The sequence below is a fragment of the Chrysemys picta genome, chromosome 5 (assembly GCF_011386835.1).
Source record: "Chrysemys picta bellii isolate R12L10 chromosome 5, ASM1138683v2, whole genome shotgun sequence".
Classification (NCBI taxonomy): Eukaryota; Metazoa; Chordata; order Testudines; family Emydidae; genus Chrysemys; species Chrysemys picta.
In genome coordinates this window covers 70,613,086-70,636,091 of record NC_088795.1, presented here as the reverse complement: position 1 = coordinate 70,636,091, position 23,006 = coordinate 70,613,086, and the positions used below count along the sequence as shown (strand labels likewise).

Below are 23,006 nucleotides of genomic sequence, written 5' to 3'. Positions count from 1 at the left end.
TGTGCCAGAGGTGCATCTAGCCCTGTAATCATGACACTTTCTTAAAGCCTTCAGTACCACTTCAGTCTTATACAGGTTCAGACTTAGCCAGCTAGCTCTTATCCAAACCCCAGCCTTTGATAGATACTGGTAAGCTAATCAATATTGCACTTGAAACAGTGAAAGCTGTTTTTGAAAATATAAGCCTTTATCTTTACCGTCAAGATAAGGAAATATTAACTGGTGTGCATGTTTCTTTCTTTCCTCATTCATCACTAATGGGTAATGCCTCCCACTTGTGGGATTCAGAATTGGTCTGGTGTTGATGCTGGAAGATCCAGGACTAAGCCCCACCCTTCAATTTAGGCCGCCAGATTTTCTGCCTCTGGTGGCAGAAAAAGTTGGTGGTTCAGTTTCTTCTGAGCATTTTGTTCTATAATTTTTTATTTTGTTTTTGTGCAGTGGCAGCCTCATTTCAATTTCTGTCTCCTCTTTTGTGGTGAGGCATTACCACAGTATTGAAGCACTAACCCTCTGGCTTCTCCAGTACAGCAACTTTTGAATGGGCTCCCTCTGCCTCAGCAGAAAAGCCCTGCAAGCATCTAGCCAAGTTCAAGAGATGCTGTAGGTAGCTTTTCAGGAGTCTCAGCGAGCAAACTATGTTCTGCTGCACAAGCATTGACTTTTGCTGTGCCAGGGCATGGGGCTTGAGAGGGCAAGCTATACCCTTCAGCTACAAGCTGCTGACCCTTGCACTGCTAGGGCACGGCTTTGAGTCAGACTGGTATGTAAGGATTGACTCCTGCCTAAAGCCGTGACTCCACCATGGGAGGGTTGATCAGTAGCATGGGGATTGCCACAGAGAGGAGATCCCTTCACAGTCTGCTTCAGGGTAAGTCTTGCAAATTACAGAGGCTTCAGATTACAAAACTATAAAAGTCATTGTACCCTTCATAACAATTTGTATTTTTAACGAGCTAGTGAGGTAAAAAATTGGGGTTTAAACCCTTTGGATTTTGCCTTTCCACCTTGAGGGACGTGTTCGCTAGCACCTTTCTCCTCACAGGGGCTCTTTCACATGCTGTATAAGGCATATCGCCCTTCTATCATCCTGCAGTCTGGCTGGCATGCAAAAAAGCCTATTTCTCCTGTGAAGCTCTGTCTCAGGCTGCAGTGTAATGGGGATTGTGCCTGCCTGTTTTTCAGCCCATAGCCTGTTGGTCTGCCAGGAAAAGGGGGCTAAGAGTATGACAGATGGAAAAGGGTCTTTCTTTCCACAGGCTGGCTCCACACTAAAGCGTAACAAACATTTCAGGCAGACTGTGACTAGAAGAGAGGCACAGGAGGACTCCATTCCTCACACAGCTGCACCATCATCGATTACAAAGAGGCAATTTAGACTTATTAGGCAGCCAGAGAACCTACATTGCACCCGTAGAAAGGGACCCCTTCATCCAGATCAAGTTAGCCTGGACACCGGAAGAGAAGTGTAGTTCAGCAGGATTTCTCCATTAACCTCATCATACTTTTTGATATCCAGACAGAACTCAGCCAGAAAATTTCATTCAGCTGGTCAATTTATATTTCTAATTAATGAGAAGAGAAGCTGTGTTGCATAATGAGAAATGTCTTACATGATCTTTTTTTTTTTTTTTTTTTTCTGTTAGCAGCTTCTCTCCTCATTCATCACACCCTGGTAGTCTGGTAAATGACTGGAATACAAACTGTAACAAATTGAAATTGTTCTCTAAGGGGAGATTTAGATATTTACTTACCTGAAGGTTATTAATATATTATGTTAGGTTTTCTTAATGCTAATAATTGGTTGGTGGAGTATTGCTACAGTTTTGGAATAACACTTCTGGTAGCACGAGCTGATGGGTGGGCTTGAGGACTCCAGCGACAACGTTGGACCACCTCTGAATTCCACAGGTGGCCTGTATTACCTATTAGTGAGGAATGGGGAGAGAAGCTGCTCACAGAAAAAAATAGTCAGGTAAGAATTTTCTTACTTTGTTTTACAACACTTAAATGACTGTGATTAATACTTAACATTTCTTTACAAGTAGACCTTGATGGAGATCTTTCATCGAATTAGGTTTCAAAGGAAGAGTTTCCTGCTGAGAATGTTGGCACAGAAGGGTATTGGATATCATCATGCTTCAATGTCATACAAAGAAAGACAAGTCGTGGAGATGCTTTTCAGGATGGGATATATCCGGGTTGGTAAATTATAATCATTTTTATGGACAATTGCTTTTTAAGGAATAATTTAATAATTTCTCATTATATTTAATTAAATCACAGCTTGACTCTCACCCATATAATTCACATATAAACTTATTTTCATTGACTGTGGTAAAATATATTGCACTTGGTTTACCAGCATTAATTTTTAATATATTGACAGGAGAGTTTCTAAATTAGAAACAAAGTTTCTAAATTAGAAACAAAATATCTAAAAATTCTAAAAGCAATCAGTTGACTGGTCCAGGACTAAATGTTACCATCTTCAAGATTAGGGCACCGAATCAGAAAATTTTAGTAGATCTCTGCACACAAAAAGAATAAGTAAACTGATTCTAGATCTGCCTTTTGATTTTTATGAGACTGTATGGTTATGGGTGTACTGATTCCAAAGCCCATTTCCACAACATTGTATCAATACAGTACCTCCATATCACAGCATCTGTATTTATTAATTACCAGTGAAAGTTTCTCTAAAATTAAATGTGATTATATTTAGGGAAATGAACTATGTAATGGCATGTTTGGAAGCACTAATGAGATAATGTTAAAACTTAATGTATGTACTTTGCATCAAATGTAGATCATGGTTTCTCACGCTGTTGAATTATTTCCAACTGTGCTGCTACTTTGCTTTATCATTACTGAATTAGAAGCAGATTTCCCAGGGTGCAGTTATTGTATGCTTAAAATTATCACTTTTTAAAATAATTTTATATTAAAAGTTACATAAATATTTTATTTGCACAGTTTTAAAAAAGATAAACGAAGAAAAGTTAAAGTTATATTCTAATTCTGTTAAATCTATTTGGGTGAAATCCTGGTTCCACTGAAGTTAATGGTAAAATTCCCAATGATTTCAGTGGGCCAGGATTGCAAACATTATTTTAAATATATGGTAATAAACCAATGTTTCAAAATAAAAAAATTAAATAAGCAAACGAAATTAAAAATTGCTTCTTGCTGCTAATCAATGCACTTATGTTTGACTTTTTTCCTAGGTGGTTACAGCTACTGGATCACTTGCTTTGGGAATCAATATGCCATGTAAATCTGTTGTCTTTACTGAAGATTCTGTCTATTTAGATGCTCTGAATTATAGACAGGTATTGAAATACAGCAAGTCTCATTTATATTGAATATATATACAGACATACTTTTCCTCACAACTTTCCCCAGAAAATACTTTCTTTTTCAAATTGCTTCTGCCTATTCTGAATCATATCTGCTGCCTTTAATGCCAAAAATGAGTTTTTACTGCTTGGTACTTTTGTTAGCACTACAGAGTTGACGCTGCTCAGAGATTGAGCTGGATTGTATTCTTTCTTGTGTATTATCAACAGAGCTATTTACTAAATTAGTCAGTTACACCTGTGCAATCCCATTGCAGGAAATGCAGTTGCACAAGTGAAACTGAAGACATAATTTGAAAACAAAGGGGTGTACAGGTGTAAATTAAAGTAGACTTCGGCCTGTAGAACCTTTTATTAAGGTAGTGATGTGAGAGAAGGAAAGAATCCAGCCTGATGTTCAGAGCCCAGGGTGAGTTTGAAAGACTTAAATTAAAAAAAACCCAGCCCACCTCTTTACTTGTAAACTAACTATATTTGATGTAGAATGTATTTAGAGATGCTAAATGAGGAACACCATGGCACCATTTTTACAGATGCACCACACCATAAGTTTGTGAGGTACACTGGGATCCTTTGACAAGAAAGATACAAATTGTATCATTTTCGCTGTTTAGTGAATATAAGGAGAAAATACTTACACTACTGTGTATAATTATAGCTGGGGTGATAAGGAAACCAGTATTACCTAAGGGCATAGTAACTGGTTATATTGCTTCCTAAGATCTGCTTAAAAAAATTGTGTGTTGCATACATTATTTTTCAAACTAGTATCATTAGTGTAAATGCTTTTGTACCCTAGTATACTATGGAGAGGAGCACCATATACAATTTAAATAAAGAGAATAGAACAGAATTTTTGTGAAATAATAATCTTTAGAATTTATAAATAACCCTTTAGATGTCTGGACGTGCTGGAAGACGTGGACAAGATATGATAGGAAGTGTGTTCTTCTATGATATCCCACTGCCTAAGGTCGAAAAACTTATAAAATCCAATGTACCCCAACTGAAAGGCCAGTTCCCTCTGAGTATTTCCCTGGTACTGAGACTCATGCTATTGGCTGCAAAAGCAGATGACAAAGCAGATGCCAGAGCAAAGGTATATTAATTTATTTTAAAAACATCTTTTAATTTTATTATATTTATATATTCTCTCTAACTCAAGTACAAAGTATGCATTTCAAATGTAAACAGTCTGACACCAAATAAAGTGTATATTTTTCTACTAGAGCTTCTTAGGGTACATCTCTACTGCAGAAAAAAACCTGCGGAAGCAAGTCTCAGAACCTGGGTCAACTGACTTGGGCTTGTGCTACTGAGTTTAAAAATAGCAGTGTAGACATTCCTGCTCAGGCTATTTTTAGCTCCACAATGCAAGCCCTGGGGGCCAGAGTCTGTTAACCTGGGCTCTGAGACTCACTACTGTGAGGGGTTTTTTTTTTTTTTTTCATTTTGCATTGTAGCCATACCTTAAAAGTCTCATGTGCTATAAGGACACCAAATCTCACTGATAAGAGAGAAGATGCTGCCAACAAGATGGCTACAAAATTTAGTCTTTCAAGAAGCACAAGATAGCTACTTGTAGAAAGGTGTTTTAGTGTTAAAATATTAGTTTCGCTTATAGAAGTCACTGTTTTGATTTTGTTTTTCACTTCCTCTGTTTGTGTCTCCTCTTTATCTCTTTCTACTGGTTCTATTTTCTCCTCTTTTCTCTCCCTTCACCTTTTGATAACCGTAGCATCAGGGGTCCCAGTCAGGATTATGGCTATAATGTGCTAAGTAAGAGACTGCCACAGCGTGTTTTTAGTTTAAATAGAGAAGCCAGACAAAAGGGGTGAGAAAGAAAACATAAAGAAAGAAAAACATACAGACTTAATCAGTGTTGGTTGGAAAACATCATATTCAACATTTTTATTTTGTGTTATATTTTTCATGTCTTATGGAGCAGATGTAGGATAAGGGAGGAAGGCAGATAGAAAAGAGGCAACAAGAAAGACAAAGGAGGGCACAGTGGTCAATGAGGGAAGAGTAATAAAGAGGATGGGGAAGACCAAGGATGGTTGACAGAGCAAAACTGGCAGGGATTGTGAGGGGAAAGAATGAAGATGTCAGAGCAAAAAGCCAACAAGCAAAGAAGAAAAATGCCCAGAATCTAACCTACAGAAGGAATGCTTCTGGCCTCCTGCTGGGGTACATCTTAAGGCTTGTCTACAATACCGCGTGGGGTTGATCTAAGATATGCAACTTCAGCTACGTGAAGAGCATAGCTGAAGTCAACGTACTTAGATCTACTTACCGCGGTGTCTTCACTGCGGTAAGTTGACAGCTGACGCTCTCCCATCAACTCTGCTTGCATTTCTCGTCTGGTGGAGTCGACGGGAGAGTGCTCAGCAGTCGATTTATCGCATCTATACTAGACGCGATAAATCGACTCCCCGCTGGATCGATTGTTGCCTGCCGATCTGGTGGGTAGTGTAGACAAGCCCTTTGAGCAGTGACTCTCAGCCTTTCCAGATTACTGTACCCCTGTCAGGAGTCTGATTTGTCTTGCATACCCACAAGTTCCACCTCACTTAAAAACTGCTTGCTTACAAAATCAGACATAAAAATACAAAAGTGTCACAGCACATTATTACTGAAAATTGCTTACTTTCTCATTTTTACCATATAATTATAAAGTGAATCAATTTATATATAAATATTGTACTTATGTTTCAGTGAATAGTATATAGAGTAGTATAAACAAGTCATTGTCTATATGAAATTCTAGTTTGTACTGACTTCACTAGCGCTTTTTATGTAGCCTGTTGTAAAAGTAGGCAAATATCTAGATGAGTTGATGTACTCCGTGGAAGACTTTTGCATATCCCCAGGGGTATGCGTACCCCTGGTTGAGGATCACTGTCTTAGAGCTTCTGGGAATGGATTTTCCTCTGGGAGTTTGCTCTGCCTCCCCTGAACTCTTGGCTGGTGAATGCTGCATGGAGCTTGGTGTGTGTCCATTCTGTCTACTTTTCCATTTGTTCATGTTAATTATACATAGAGAATCAGAAGATCCTGTGGGATCCAGGATTTCAATTAAAAGTGAGGAAAATGAGTAAAAGGGGATGAGGGTGGGAAATAACTGAACATAAATCTGGTCTCGGAGGAAAAATAAAAGGCCTAAAATAGAAGGAAAATAAAGCACTAATTTAAATTCATTTACAGGAAAATCTGGATTAACTACTTAAGCATATTTACTTTATTATTTTATTAAAATACTGAACATAGCCCTTAGCAGTGTGTGTAATATGTTCAATATTAAAACAATGCACATTTTAGTTTAAATATTCAAATACATATTAATGCCCTGATCCTGCAAAGATTTAGGCATATGCTTAACCCATTGCATAAAGTTAAGCACAAGCCTAAATCTTTGCAGGATCAGGTCATAGGGATGGTATTTTCAAAAGCACCTGAAAGAGTTAGGTACCCAACTCCCAATTAAAGTTAAAAATAATCTATAGGAGTTGGGTCCTAGTTTCTTTGTTTGTTTGGAACATTAAAACATTGCAATTCCTAAATTTGTCTCTCTTTTTACTCAGGTGCTGTCAGTGTTGAAGCACTCACTGCTGTCCTTCAAACAAAAACAGAATACTGAAATGTTAAAAGTATACTTTATCTTTTCCTTGCAGTTTCTTGTCAAAGAGGTAAATTTTAATTCTGTTAGGTTAAGAGCATATATCCAGCATTGCACTCTTATATATATTTTTTCAAACATTACTGGAAACAAAGCCAGAAATCTTACAAACTGTATTGTTTCTTTCATATAATTATTGTACCACTCATCTTACGTTATATAGCACCATTCAGGCATTAGTTAGTTTCTTAACTAGGTGAAGAAAACCAGATAAAGAAAGAGACATTTAGCCCAATTTTTAAAATACAACCAGTGTTCCAATCCTACATTTAATTGAAGACTGTTCATTTTTTGTGATGCAAAGACAATAGAGAGAGTGCTAATCCTGCTGCATGTATAAGTATGATCAAGGATGGCACACAGGGCAAAATATGAACTGAGGTATCCATCCATATGATATTTTAAGATGCATATACATAAAATGCATTGGAGGACAGAATTTTCCCAAAGACAGCATGTTAATAATTGTGCTTCTATCAAGCCCCAGTTCACGAGACTTCACAATGTCAAGCACTTTGTATCTTGCACACTTGAACTAACTTAACATATTTTATTAACTAGGGCTACTTGGATCAAGAAGGTAACGCTATGGGATTTACTGGACTTGTGACCCATTTATATTATCATGAACCTTCAAATTTTATCCTAGTTAGCTTTCTTGTGAAAGGTTTATTTCACAAACTGTGCCAGCCAGTTGAGAATGGTAAGTTAATATTTCATACTTTTTAATTAATGTAACTGCATTTTTGTGAATGACTGTCTAAATCATGCTCGTATTTTATTATGTGCTCTAAAGTTAATGATCTGTAATTATCTTAGACAATTACAAAACAAATGTGACATGTACTTCCTTCCATGTAATGTTAATAGAACCTTTCTATTGTTATATGTTCACTAAGTTTCAAGTCTAAAGCATTTGCAGCTCCCACTCTAGACAGGTAAATATAAGTTGTTTTCAAATTTAGTAATTGGTGATGTGTATAAAAAAAAAAAAAAAAAAAAAATTAAGAAGATATCATGTAAAACTTCATTGTAACTATGGAGTTACAGCAGATACACTATAGTTAAGGCTGCAACTGGGTTTCATTATAAGGTCCATTTTGAATCCCTATTCAATAGACCTCTATTGCTGAAGTCCCTTATATCACCCCAGTCAAAAATGAAAATGTATTAAGATTTTTTTTAAACCCAGTTTGTCTTTGATTAACCCTGTTGTTCTATACTGAAGCTGTCATGTGTATCATCTGTACCGAAACATACAGACAAAAACAGAGGTGAGTGAAGAAAAAGTAAAGGCCTTCATCCTGCAAACATGGATGGGGCCTTAGAATTTTTACACAAACTTCTAGTTTCCATTGATTTTCAGTCCATATTACAATATGGTTCTGGTACGTAATTAATATGGGAAGTAGGTAGATGTTTAACATTTTCAAACTGTAGATTTGTTTAGTTTAAACGATGCCTTCATCTTAAAAATGACCGATTTGTCTGAATGTTTGTCTACTGTTACAAGTAATGACAAAGCTTAACAAAGTTGAAAGAGTTTAGAGGAAAAAAACTTTTTGCTTTCAGTGTGTTATTGCATTTGACAGCACTTTTTGTATACTCAGTTTCACTAATTCTCCTGTATTACAGGTGAGGTTGGTAGCACCACCTATTATTAAGTTTGCCAAACACACCACAGTCATACTTTTGCCAAATGATAACCATTTGGGCTGACATTTTTCATGATGAGGCCTGCCTCTGTCTGAACAGGTTTGGAAAATTTCAGCCAAAGTGGTCAGCTGTTTCCAAGAATTAGGCTGGGAAAATATTCATTGTTTTGCTCATGTTAAAACATTCTGGCAACCTTTTTCTTTGAAATGCTCTAGCACTCCCATGCTTTGGAGCAGGGACTTGAAATCTGGCGGAGGGTGGTCTTTGTGTCATGGATGTGCCTTTTGGTGGCATCATGAAAATCAGTCCAAATTTGGCTATGGTATAAGTCTTTGAAAAATTGTGGTTTGCATATGCTCGGTAGAAACGTGCTAGACCTTAACAGCTAAAATCTCAGAACAATCTGTTCGCACTGAGCATGCTCCCGTCCAGAGTTGCAGGGGGCTAAGCAGGACTTTTCCTGCAATTAAAACTCTGGGCTCCTGCAGTCTGTGTGAGGTCAGGACACCTGAACTGAGAGGTGAATGGGAGTGGGAAAGAGAAAGGACTGGGACAGATTGGCGGGGACAGAGTAGAAGGGAGTCAAAGTGTAGAAAAGCCTGTGCCCACTAGAGCACATTCCTTTCTAGAGCCTGCAATGGACCCCCAGATTCCTGAGTCTCACCATTCCTCTGCTGTCAGCAAATTGTGTGAAACCCACAAAGTGTGTGCATCATACTCCTCTAGTGCTGGTCCACAGAGAGAATGGCAGCCTACTATTGCTCTGTTATTCAGGTAGCTCAAGTAACAATGAGAGCTGTGCTTGAATATATGAAATGCTATATAATGCTAAATAATCTGAAAAATCTGGACCTAGTCTTCTCAAACTGACACCCCAAATTAGTGGATACTTTTGACCCTATTCTTTTTGCCTCAGTTCCCCATATGTATAAAAGGAATAATACCACCCCCTCATCTCACTGGGGTTTTGTGAAAATAAATGAATGTTTGCCTTCCTCTGCAGCACGGAGCATGGGCACTTGCTGGTTTAAATGAGAGTAAATGATGGATTCTCTGTAACTTGAAGACTTTAAATCATGATGTGAGGACTTCAGTAACTCAGCCTAAGGTTATGGATCTATTACAGAAGGGGGTGGGTGAGGTTCTGTGGCCTGCAATGTGCAGAAGGTCAGACTAGATGATCATAATGGTCCCTTGACCTTAGTTTATGAGTATATAAGGGGGTGAATTAAGGTTGCACAGACAACTTTAAATCTAGCCTTTTCTAATTTTTGAGTACTTAACTTTGCAACCTTAATGTTCTGCTTAATGTAGCTTTTTGTATGTAATAGTAAATGAGTTGGTCAGTTTCCTTTGTTATTTGTGTGGGTAGTTCACACGGCAACATGAAGAGAAAAACAATTTTTAAAAACAGGAAAAGTGTCTGTAAAAATTATCACAATTGGTAGAGAAACTCATGGACCGGTATAGAACAGGAAAATACATTGAATTAATTTTTAAAATGACTAGACTTCAAGCTGGAAGTGTGTGTTTTAAAGGTTGAAGAGAATTTTCTTATTTTGCATATTTATTGTACTTTCTGTCTGAAATAGGCTCGACTGTTTTTTCTGAAGATGTGATGGAAAAATTAGTGCTAGTGCTAGCAAACTTATTTGGAAGGAGATATCTACCAGCCTGTGCTACGAAATTTAGAAGAACATCTTGCCAGTCAAAGGTAAAGGGAAAAAACAAATTAATTTAATTAACTAATAATTTATTATTTGCATTGTGATAATGCTTAGAAGCCCCAATTAGGGATCATGGTCCATTATTCTAAAGACTGTACATACATATAGTGAAAAGACAATTCGTTTTTGAAAGATCTAATGACTAAGGACTATAAAGCAGTAGTAATTAACCAAAAAAGGGCCAGTGGGTTCCTGGCTTATGTGAATAATATCAAACTATCCAAGCATTCTTTCAGAGATGACACAGTTGCTTACACAGTTCTTGTCATGCTGGTATTTTATCTTTTAAGTGTGTTGATTAAATCGTTCTTTACTAAAAATTCCAAACACTGTTCATGTATATCTTTCCCCACATTCTAATTTTGACCTCCAGTCTAAAGTGCTATCATCTGTGAAATTTAAAAATTGACTAGCAGAGCATTGGCTATAGAGGTTTTAACCTTTTCTTTGGTACACCTAGATCCAAACTTAGGGTCAAACCTTTTAGAAGTGTGATAAGATGGGCAATAACAATGATTATGCCCGGGGGGAGGGCAGAAGAGGGGAGCCTATATAGAATGTAGTCACTGGTACTCTTCCACACAAACAATATGTATTTGGGACGCCAAGTGATTTTGGATTAAACCAGCTGGGGATGGGATAAAAGGACAGAACTGGAGAGCAGCAAGTGTATGTGGAGCTACTCCTCTAGCCAATTTTTTAATATCCAAGCTGGAAAAGAACATTTTTAATTTTCAGTTTATAGCTTCTAACCTCATAGGAGATGTTATTGGACAGCTGTGACCAGTGGCAGCAAAGTAGCAGAAGCATTCATGTTGCTAGGGTGCCTGTGGAAGGTCAGGCACTGAGATGTGCAGGGCTGGCATAGGGATTTCCTGTGGGTTCTTGAGCTATGTGCAGTCACCCCATTTGCACCAGCAGGAATCCCTCATATCAAATTGAATTATATGTTGAGCTCTCTCTGAGTAGAAGCTCAGGAAATTCCAGACATTGTTGCTTGAAAGCCATATTCAGCTTTAAGTTTTGTTCGTTGTAGACCAACTCTAGCTGTCTAAAGTTGGGCATTTTGAAGATTTGGGCCAAGGTATTTGGCACTATAGTCTTTCCAGTGTGTGCTTGTAATCTTCACAAATGTTGTGTGTATGCATCAAGGTAGGACTAATGCTCCTCAGATACACAGAAATAGTTTACCTAAATAATTTAATAAGCTATATGTTATTTCAGGTGTTTCTAGAAGATCTCCCAGAAGAGTTTGCTGCTGCTGTTCATGAATACAACTGCAAAATAAAGAAGAATTTTGGTTGTTTTCTTCTAACAGTTGCCAAGCTGGCTGACATGGAACAAGAATACCAACTTCCTTTATCAAGGATAGGTAGGCACTGGGAACACATATGCTTATTAATGTGGATCCAAGCTATATTGTGAATGACTGATAGTTTTGATAATGGGGACATAGGTGAGTGAAATGTTATGCAACTAAAGGCTAGTGAATTCAGCCAAGCTAATATAGAGATATAAATTGCATTGCTTCTTTCATTCTACAGTAGGTACTGTAGTTGTAGATTATATTGAGATATTGGAGGTGTTATGGGGTGCAGGGACGTGGCACATGGGTTAGCTGCTATCCTTTCAGGATTCAGGGAGTAAGAATTAAATCAAAGGTACTCCTTTATGAAAGGCAAATTGGGGTTCTGGCACTTTTTTCCTTGTCTTGTGCTGAAAAGAGCTAAAGAGGCAATTATCTGTCAGCTCAAAAATCCAGTCAGAACTTCTGAGGCATGTTGTGATACAATAATTGTTTTCAGGGTGTACTACAAAAGTTAATCCTCACATCGTCGTAATGAAATAGATAGGTAACCCATTATAGATGAGCATTGTATCAGGAGTAAAACAATTGAGTTCCTCATAAGCCAATAAGCAAGCTTTGGCAATCAGAAAGCAATATGAAAAGACATCATCATAAGATTACAAAGCACTAGATTTTCACCTAGTCAAATTGCTTGACTGGCATATTATATTATCATATGGCTTCCTGGAAAGAAAGTTGCGAGGTGGACTAATTAAATGTTGCCTTGTATCAGGGGGTAGCCGTGTTAGTCTGTATCTACAAAAACAACAAGGAGTGTGGTGGCACCTTAAAGACTAACAGATTTATTTGGGCATAAGCTTTCGTGAGTAAAAACCTCACTTCTTCGGATGCCGAAGAAGTGAGGTTTTTACTCACGAAAGCTTATGCCCAAATAAATCTGTTAGTCTTTAAGGTGCCACCAGACTCCTTGTTGTAAATGTTGCCTTGTTTGACAAGGATGGATATTTTACCTTATAACCCTCCCAAAAAATTTAGTATTTTAGGGTGTTGCCTAACCCTTTTAAAAGATTAATATTTGTATTAATTTTCAATTGATCAGAAGGTTCTGGTACAAGAATCAGGCTACACAGAACTAAAACCAATGAGTTCAATATCTTGCAGGAACCCTCAGGGTGTATGGCCAGGACCCTCCATGCCAAATAGAAAGATAGGAGTAATACAGTATTGGGGATATCTGTGGTATCATTCTTTGCATAGTCTCTTAGTTTTGCATACTTACACTGTTCCTTGAGGAGCTGGTGGTAAGAGACAAAGTACCAGCCCTGTCTCTGGCATGCCAAATGAGGCAGGTGGTCCAGGTTCCTCAATGCCCCAGATTGATGGTAGAGCTGAAGAGTCAAATGATCGAAAAAACTAATAATGATGGAGAAGCCAAGCTAACTGTACTTGGTGGTTTGCCCTCTTATAGGGCCTGAGCACCATCATGAATATTCATGATAGTGCTCAACCTTCCATGCCCAAATCTAACTTCCTCACCCACATAATACTGAGGTGTACTTATTCTATAAGTTAACATATTAATACATATGAATGTCATTTAGCTCATTATCCATTGTGTTGCTTCTTGCTTAAACTGGTTTACAGTTATTACTTCCAATTCTTATGGTGTTCCTGCAGTTGCCATTTACCATTAAGTTCCAACTACGACCATTACGTAAGCTATCTTTAGTTCTCCAAAGAGTAACTGTTAAACCATTTATCTCTGCCAAATGTCACATGCCTACTATACTTATGTTAACTTGCTTAAGCTAATGTCTTACAGGATATAGGCCTGTAGGTTCCTTGCATTAAAGCTGAATATAATAAAGGCTAAGATAGCCCTATGGGGTACAAGTGGAGATATTTTTTTAGATGAGGCAGCACATGAATTGTAGATTAAACTGTATTCATTCTATATGTCTAATCCCTTTTCACATTAGTGTAATGGTTCTCAGCTTCTTTTGATCTATAACAAACAAGATGGTCAACAAAATCATCCTACAGCCCATCATATCCCATGATATGGGTACAAAGGTGTGACCGGGTGCCTACATGGGCCACATTGAGGATGCTATACTCAGGGAAGACTGCAAAGAATAGGGCAGACAATCCCCAAAACTGGTGGTTTATTCTATAGTTAGATTCACCAAGCCAATAAGAAAACAGCTTCTGTAATACCACACTAGTTACCAAGAAGCCAAATACAGTCCCTTTTAAGCATTCCAGCCCTCAATGCCCCCTCCCCCATCCCCTCTAGACAGCGAAGTCTAATTTAGTGAGAGGTTATAGAAAATCTGATTCACCATATGTGAGGTTCATCAATCCCAAGGGACTGGACACTGATCCCCAGGTTAATATGAGTCTCAGATCTTGCCTAATAATCACTCAGATGCCAGTAATTAAAACTAAAGGTTTTAATAATAAAAGGAAAAAGAAGGAAAAGTGTTGCAGTGGTTAAGAGATCAGTATATGTACAGAGATGTGAAAAGTCCTCATGTTAGTTTCATAGCATAGATGCTGAGGCTGGTGACTTGTAAAAGTCTGTCTGGAATCAATTAAAAAAGTTATAATGCAATAGGTAGTCCAGGTGTAGAGTTTGTTCAAATTCTTCCATGAGCATTCCTGGGTAAATCCAGAATAAACCTGAAGACCTTAGTGTTGTGGCTTAGACCTTCTCTGTTAAAGTTGAAGCAGACCTGAGATAAAAAGGATCAGTCCCGAAGTTTTCTTTATAGTTCTCTACAAGCTGATAAGCCTCTTGACAGCAATTGTCACAGCAGGACCTTCCTCGAATGAAGAATAGCAGTGCATATTGTTGCTTTGAAGCTAAACTTCTATTTCCTGTGCTTACACAGGTAGATTAGTTTCATTCATTAACATAGGGCAATTAGCCATTCAAACTATCAAGACAGTTCATTATAGCATAGATAATTAAGCTGAAAATAATGTAAATAATAATTTTAGTTCCTGCAGTATCTTATATCTTTAATTTTAAGGTTAACTGAATCATCTGCATATATAATATAGGGCCATTAAGACATGAAAAGGAATTAGCATCTACAAGCTGATCTTATTACATTTGTTAAACGTCTAACAAGCTATAGGTAAATACAGACAAATACACTTCACATCTACCCTTGATTTCTATTCCTACAAATAAATGGGTTTATGAGTGCTGGTCTGGGACATATCTTTGAAATCCATATACAAGTAGATTGTCTTGGTTACATTTCAGTGACTCTTGTTTAATTGTTATGGGTCATATCCAAGTTGAGCAGTCTGTTAGTGTCACAGAAGGATAGGTTTTTTTTTAGCCATTTTGTGGATTGCAGACCAAAAAAGATGTGGGTGGGGCTTCTGGGAGAGTGTGCTGATGCTTTTGAGGATGGGGAGAGGAGAAGAGAAGAGAATGGTGTTTCTGAGTTGGGAGAGTCATCTAGGTGAGGGGGACTTGTGGTCTTGATGTGAGAGCCTGTAAGGGGAGGGAGCTGATACTGCTGGCCAGGGCTCAAATTGGGAAGAAAAAAATAGTAGGTACTCTTCCAGGTTCCACCTACAAACCACTCTTCCTATCTGAGATGTTCAAGTGAGAGGTCACTCACAATACACTGGGCTAATGTTTAAAATGTGATCACATGCTTTGATAGGCTCCTACTGTTGCCTCAGCTTTGCCTCCTTCTCAGCAGGATTCCAACATAGCTCTGGGCAGGGCAAGTTTAAGGCAAATACATAATGCCCACATCCCTTGGGCCTAGCTGTCAGTCATGTGTTGACATCAGAGTCTCAGCTTTCTTTTAAAGAAAAAGGGTCTAGCCCCAATGATGGGAAAGATAAGGCTGAAAATGTGACCCAAATGTCATTGATCCAGTGATGACTGCCTGGTTCTGCAGACAGTTTCCCACAGAGGGATGACAAGCAGCCACTAGAGCTGGGAGAAAGCTGCCTGGCCTCACCACCATCATCAGGTCTATGCTCCTCTGGATGGATAGCAGGATCACAACAGACTTCCAGTGTGAGCGGGTCACAGACTTAAGAAAGAGGCAGAGCAGGGAGAAGATGGTGGCGGCAGCAGCAGGAACCACCATACAACTCTAGATGGGCTGCTCCTTCCTTTCCATCTAGGCTCCTGCTGATTCCTAACAACCATGGAACGTTGCAGCTCTCAGGCAGTTGGGTGCGACCCACTGAGCCTTCCAAAGTCCAGTTATGAAGTGCAGCATTAGTGTTATATCTGCAACAAGGATGTGACATACCAGTTTTGTCATGTTCATATTGTAATTATTTATTTTAATAATTAAGGAACTGCTTTGCACTGTGGGAGAAATCCAAATACTGATTTATTAATTGGCAAATATTTATTTAGGGCACAAGTAATTGTAAATTAGAGGGGGGTCGTGTAAATGAAGCTTGGACTGGTTTGTGTGTACAACAAAACACACAGAGAAAATTGTGGCTTTATAAGACAGCCTCTTTCATAATACACTGGGCATTTACATTAAGGATTATTTTTGATGTGCAAGGAATGCAGGATCACACCCATGGATTAGTGCTTAAGTGCCACCCTCTGTAGGTTTCATTTCTCCAGTCCACCCCCCCCCCCTTGTTGCTGATCCTCTCCTCCCTTTTTGCTGTTGCTGTCCTCTTCCTGACACTTGTAGTTGATACCTTCCCCAGGCTTCTCTTTAATCATCTCAGGAACAGCTGTTCCTTGGCACCCCCTTTTTGCTAGAGGAACTGCAATCATATCTCTTTAAAGGTATTTCAGTGAGCCCATAGTACAACCATTTTCTCAATATTTCAGTGTGTTTAATGTCCACTATTATTTTGACCCTAGGTTAAAGGGTTTTTTTAAGGTAGCAGGAAAAAAGATTTAAGTGGAGGTGGTTAATTTTAGTTTAAAAAAAAATCAACCATATGGTAAGTCTTAATCAGTTTTAGCAAGACACAGGATACCTTAAGTTTAATTTTTGAAACATTAGGGAGATTTATACTTTGCACACAACTCCACCCTCATTGAGATTTTAATGAAAAAAATTAACTGCTTTTAAAATGCACTGATTATTAAAGGGCACTTGAGCATGTGAAGATTTTATTACATTCACATTTTAAAATTTGTTCTTATTAGATTTTACACATAAAGAATGTGATAACTCTGAACTGACATCTCATTTGATGAATAGCACCAAAAGCATAGCTTCTGTGTCACCCTTCACATGCCTGTCTGGAACCATTGACCAGGATTTATTTGATGCTGAGAATGTTAATGAAGTAAGTTAGTTTTTTTTTTTTTTTTTTTTTTGGTAGAGGGCCTCAAAATCAGAAGGGGATGGATCACTTGATGATTACCTGTTCTGTTCATTCCCTCAAGCACCTGACATTGGCCACTGTTGGAAGACAGGATACTTGGCTCAATAGACCTTTAGTCTGATGCAGTATGGCCGTTCTTATGTTCTGCATCTGAATTTCATTCTGGGGGAGGGGGAATTCTTAACTCTTCTGTGGCCCCTTTGCACCAATTATGAAGCAGACAAAGACTCTTAGTGAAGACCTCCAGTAAAGAGGGTGTTACAGAGTAAGTTGGGGGTGGAAAGAGGCATTAGCTGGGGGTATTCTTGCATAAGCTATGAAGTTTATAGGCTATGGCAGTCACGGTGTAAATTAGGTCTACTGTCACAGCAACCCTACCCAATCCCAACATATAGGAAGTGCAAGCTGTCTCCCTTTAGTATGCAGCCCACTGCAAAGACCATCCCAGGGCTACATCAGGACCCCTATTTCTATAATAGACTAAAGTAAATCCCCACCTCCTAACGCTCCTGAAATGGGTAGCATGAAATTCAGAAACATATCATGGATAAGGTAGTGCTGAATGTTGAGGAAGCAGTCTGGGGCAGACCAGAGTCACGCTGCCATGTAAGCTACTGCAACAACACAGGGCCTTTGTGGCCATCTATAAAGCTCAGAAGATCTATCAATTACAGGCCAAACCTCCAGCTACTTCAACATAGAAAATGAAAATTGAAACTCTGCAAGTACAAAGGGTCTGCTACATCAACCCACAGACAACATGATCCTAAATTTTCAGAGTGGCATGGATTATAGCCATGCAAATCCTTTTAGCAATAGGTCTAAAATCCTAGATTGCATACTGTAATTAGTGACACACCAAAAGTATAAAAATACAAACATTTGAAAAACAATTGATGTGTTGTATTTTCTCAGGCTGTCTTGCGTACAATTGGTGTTAATGTCAGAAATGCTCCTCTGTGTTGGTTGGAGAAATATGATAATCAAGGAAGAAGAATGCCACTGAATGCTTATGCCCTTGACTTTTTTAAACATGGCTCCTTGATTGCACTGACAACAGATAATTGGTACGTTCTTCTTGTTTAATTTGAATATTTTGCTGCACAGTCGTAATGGCTGAATATCTATTGGGATATAAGTTAACTGCCTGCAATTGCACACCCACAAAATATAGGACAGGATCCCTTGTCATAATTATCCAGTAGCATAGAATTTTTCCTTATTAAAAGATTAGGTTTCTGGTATTTATAGTTACAAACTTCCAAATGTGAACAGTGTGACTTGCTGAGTCTGCAGACAATGTCAGCAGCGTGAACAGCCCTCTTCATTTAAGCATTTTAGCTGTAAAACCTAAAAAGGCAATTTAAATGTCAACTCCCAATGACAACTTCAATTCCAATCATTGTAGCTAATGTACTTAGCCTACAAATGCACACCACCTCCCAGTGTGACCAAGCACCCAATGCTCCTACTATCTCTATCTCCTCTCAGACTGCTAAGATTTCCAGCTTCCCCTGACAACTGAGACCTGGTACACACTACAGAGTTATGTTGATGTAAGGCAGCTTACGTCAACTTAACAATGTCAGCTTCTATACTAGAGTGTTCCTTCCACTGACATAAGTTGTCTGCTAAATCAACGTGTAGACGCTGTATTGCTTACACCACCTTAACTGGTCTCCAGGAGCTGTCACACAATGCACACTGTGATCTCTCTGGTCACCATTTTCAACTCCACTGCCCAGAGCCAAATTTCTTTCAGGCCCTCACTGTTTTCTTCCTCAGCTGCTGCTACACTCTTTCTGGCCTAACAAACACACACACAGCCCACATCAGTGCATTCAACACATATTTGCTAAACTCATCTTCCTTACCTGTGAGTTTGATCAGATTACTTGCCTCTGAATATTTTTGAATCCTTCCATTGGCTCTGTCTGCTCTTCTATCACGTCAAAGTTTCTTGTCATTGCCTTCAAAGTTTGGTTTACCTCTCTCAACTTATCCTCATTGGTCAAGCTTTGCAAAGTCTCCTGCCCGATCCATTCTCTGCCTTGTTCCCAGCTTCTCATTCAGTCACTTTCATACTTTGTCATGCAGCCCCACAGATATAGTACAACTATTCTAAGCTCATCTCTCTTCTCCATCTTTAAGGTCTACACAGAGTTAAAGTGTTAAGCCAAGGTGTGACGCGACAGCACACTTGTAGTAGTAACCTGTGTGGGCTCTGCTACAGCACACTATGGAACTTTTAGAGCACTGTACCAGAGCTAACATGGGACTTGACTGCACAGCAAGCTCACATGCTGTAGATTCACACCCTGACTTGCCACACACACTAACTTACCATGTCGACTAGTTCTAAATTGCTCTGATAGGCTTTTCTCCCCTGCTGCCTTTAGTGAATCTAGTTAACTTGTACAAAAATTACCTGTTTTTCCCCTAAACTGTGTATACTTGTCTGTCTTTTGATTGCTAGCTCCTTAGAGATCATCCATCTTCAAATGTTTGACAAATAATTAGTACATTGTTTATGGTAGTATTCGTAATGTTTTCTATACAAAATTCTAAAACACAATAAAATGGAAATATGGGGCAATACAACTAGTTGAGTTTAGAACAACAGAAATGAAGAAAGATGTACTGAAACATCATAAATGTTAATTTACCTGAAGCTGCTGCAAAATTTCTAGCCCACTGCATGGAGTATTGCACTAATAACCTGAGGGCTTTTCTGCAGAATTCAGTTTATTTGCCTATAGACAAAACAGCTAGTTTTTGATCTCTTCCTGTTTCTCATGTAGACAACATATTGGTCTGAATTCCACTTTCCATTACAGTTAGATTGCTTTGCTTTTGCATGCTGTTCTAATAGCTGTTTTCTATCTAATAAAAAGTTAACACATGCATTAAATAACTACTTTCCCCAGATATATTTTTACTCTTTTCCAATGTGACTGTTTTGAATATTTTAATAGGCTAAACATGATTATGTAAATATGTATAATCTTACACTCAGAACAGCAACTTTGTTTTGCCTGAATTATGAACTCTCAATTTTGAAATTAATTTTCTATTAATCAAAGTTAGACTTTGTTGATCTTTGTGGCCTGGTGTAAGGGGTGTCTGTTTACTCTGGACTTTGCCTACCAGCTGGGAGCAACAAGAGAAGATTTATAGAGTAGTGTAACAAGTTTCTTTTTAATAACGTTTTAAAATAATTTGAGATTTTTTTCCTTTACTAGGCTAAATGAAGGAGATGCTTACAATCTACTCAAAGATTTTTCACTTCTTATTAAAGCAATTGGGTATGATATACATATGTACTAACAAAACAGAATTTTAATGTGTATCTTTTTATGTCTCCCAAGCAATTTTGTTTTTTTTTTCTTCCCCAAACAGAACATCCTTAGGTGAACTTTGTGATGATCCAAATGACAATGTTGTACTTGCATTTCAACAACTGAGTGAAAGCTACAGTGCAAAACTGTAGTCTGAGCATCACATACTCTGTAAAGTTTGAAGAAATTACAGTAACACAGGGGTTGGCAACCTATGGCACGCGTGCCAAAGGCTGCACGCGAGCCAAAGGCTGCACGCGAGCTGATATTCAATGGCATTCACACTGCCCGGGTCCTGACCACCAGTCTGGGGGGCTCTGCATTTTAATTTAATTTTAAATGAAGCTTCTTAAACATTTTAAAAACCTTATTTACTTTACATACAACAATAGTTTAGTAATATGTTATAGTCTTATAGAAAGAGACCTTCTAAAAACGTTAATGTATTATGGGCATGCAAAACCTTAAATTAGAGTGAATAAATGAAGATTCGGCACACCACTTCTGAAAGGTTGCCGACCCCTGCAGTAACAGTCTTCTGGACAGAAGACCTGGACAAAAAATAGTTTTAGCAGCTAATTTAAGTTGAGTGATTAGCCTCTATTCACTTTTCATTCTCAAACACACTTGGAATAAAAATTACAATAAATCTATTGGGTTTTAGTCATTAAGGAATTGGCCCATTTTCTTTTAATTATAAATACAAATTATTCATTTTAAAGCTTGTACTATACTTGGGATGTTTAATTTAAAACAGATGTGTTAAGCTTAATATTGAACTGTTAGTGTTTTTGTAACAAAGGATGTAACTAGACAATTGTATCATTTTTCAAATTAAAATGTATGTTTTAACCAGAGTTTTTTGAAGCGTCTATTAAAAAAAAAAAGTCAATGCCCTTTACACTTGGAAGTTTCTAGGGACAGCTATTTGTAGCTCACTATCTGTCATTAACAGATGGCTACAGAGGCCACAAGTCATTGTACATTAAATGAAAGCATGTTAAACTGCTGTGAGGATGCTCTCACACAGGAGTCAAGTGGCATGGCCTTTAATTTATGTACACTGACTTCACACTTGTATCTGATTTGCCTTCCTTATCTGACCTATGACCTTGTAGACACAACCCTAGGACAATGCTGGAGCATCCCTATTCTCCAAAAAGATCATGCATGACAGCTGCAAGATATCTTAAAAGTAGGCAGCACTAAAGCTAGTAGCAAATTATTCACACAGGCTTGTGCTGTGTGTCAGCAAGTAGACTTTGGCCATATCTACACACACATATGCAAATAGTTGCAGCCACTTAAGTGGTACATAGCCCTTTATGGAAATACTTAATTTCAGAATATCCAACTAGAGATTTACACCAGTTAACTAAACTGTAACCTGTCCTTTAAATCAGCTTCTGTACCCAATGACAGGAAGATAGCTAATATAACACCAATATTTAAAAGGGGCTCTAGAGGTGATCCCGGCAATTACAGACCAGCAAATTACTTGAAACAATCATAAAGAATAAAATTGTCAGACACACAGAACATAAATTGTTGGGCAAAAGTCAGCATGGTTTCTGTAAAGGGAAATCATGTCTTACTAATCTATTAGAATTCTTTGACAGGGTCAACAAACATGTGGACAAGGGGGAATCCAGTGGACATAGTGTACTTAGATTTCCAGAAAGCCTTTGACAAGGTCCCCTATCAAAAGCTCTTACATAAACTAAGTTGTCATGGGATAAGAGGGAAGATCCTTTCATGGATTGAGGACTGGTTAAAAGATAAGGAACAAAGGGTAGGAATATGATAAATTTTCAGAATGGAGAGGGGTAACTAGTGGTGTTCCCCAAGGGTCAATCCTACGACCAATCCTATTCAACTTATTCATAAATGATTTGGAGAAAGGGGTAAAAAGTGAGGTGGCAAGGTTTGTAGATACTAAACTGCTCGAGATAGTTAAGACCAAAGTGGAATGTGAAGAACTTAAAAAAGATCTCACAAAACCAGGTGATTGGGCAACAAAATGGCAAATGAAATTTAATGTGAATAAATGTAAAGTAATGCACATTGGGAAAAATAACACTAACTCTACATACAATATGATGGGGGCTTATTTAGCTACAACTAATCAGGAAAACAAGCTTGGAGTCACCGTGGATAGTTCTCTGAAAATGTCCACGCAGTGTGCAGCAGCAGTCAAAAAAGCAAACAGGATGTTAGGAATTGTTAGAAAGGGGATAGAGAATAAGACTGAGTATCTTATTGCCCTTATATAAATCCATGGTACGCCCACATCTTGAATACTGCGTACAGATGTGGTCTCATCTCAAAAAAGCTATACTGGCATTAGAAAAAATTTAAGAGAAGGGCAACTAAAATGATTAGGGATTTGGAACGGATACCATATGAGGAGAGATTAAAGAGCTAGGACATTTCAGCTTGGAAAAGAGGAGATTAAGGAGGGATATGATAGAGGTATATAAAATCAGGAGTGATGTGGAAAAAGTGAATAACGCAAAGTTATTTACTTGTTCCCATAATAGAAGAACTAGGGGCCACCAAATGAAATTAATGGGCAGCAGGTTTAAAACAAAT

General features: G+C 38.1%; 2 protein-coding genes across 12 annotated transcripts in view; one reads left to right on the top strand and one right to left on the bottom strand.

Annotated features, from left to right (window-relative positions):
• The window catches only part of LOC101941001 (probable ATP-dependent RNA helicase DDX60), a 69,647-nt gene extending 48,378 nt beyond the window's left edge, over window positions 1–21,269 (top strand). For 4 of the 9 annotated variants that reach the window (XM_042846869.2, XM_065596536.1, XM_065596533.1 and 1 more), the window contains 11 exons: window positions 2,049–2,201; window positions 3,228–3,332; window positions 4,258–4,458; window positions 6,944–7,048; window positions 7,600–7,741; window positions 10,287–10,408; window positions 11,646–11,793; window positions 16,895–17,037; window positions 17,992–18,143; window positions 20,319–20,381; window positions 20,476–21,269. In XM_042846869.2, coding sequence (XP_042702803.2) covers window positions 2,049–2,201; window positions 3,228–3,332; window positions 4,258–4,458; window positions 6,944–7,048; window positions 7,600–7,741; window positions 10,287–10,408; window positions 11,646–11,793; window positions 16,895–17,037; window positions 17,992–18,143; window positions 20,319–20,381; window positions 20,476–20,566 — 1,425 coding nt within the window. In that variant the 3' untranslated portion in view covers window positions 20,567–21,269. Of the gene's footprint in view, window positions 1–2,048; window positions 2,202–3,227; window positions 3,333–4,257; window positions 4,459–6,943; window positions 7,049–7,599; window positions 7,742–9,697; window positions 9,803–10,286; window positions 10,409–11,645; window positions 11,794–16,894; window positions 17,038–17,991; window positions 18,147–20,318; window positions 20,382–20,475 lie in introns of those variants that run through there. The other 5 variants (XR_010601396.1, XR_010601397.1, XR_010601395.1 and 2 more) reach the window with 5 other exon arrangements.
• The window catches only part of LOC101941278 (serine-rich adhesin for platelets-like), a 59,089-nt gene that overhangs the window by 12,950 nt on the left and 23,133 nt on the right, over window positions 1–23,006 (bottom strand). Inside the window, exon 9 of one of the 3 annotated variants that reach the window (XM_042846870.2) lies at window positions 12,985–13,118. The exons of 1 other annotated variant lie outside the window; for it this stretch is intronic. In XM_042846870.2, coding sequence (XP_042702804.2) covers window positions 13,006–13,118 — 113 coding nt within the window. In that variant the 3' untranslated portion in view covers window positions 12,985–13,005. Of the gene's footprint in view, window positions 1–12,984; window positions 13,119–14,168; window positions 16,001–23,006 lie in introns of those variants that run through there. One more of the 3 variants, XM_042846871.2, reaches the window with a different exon arrangement.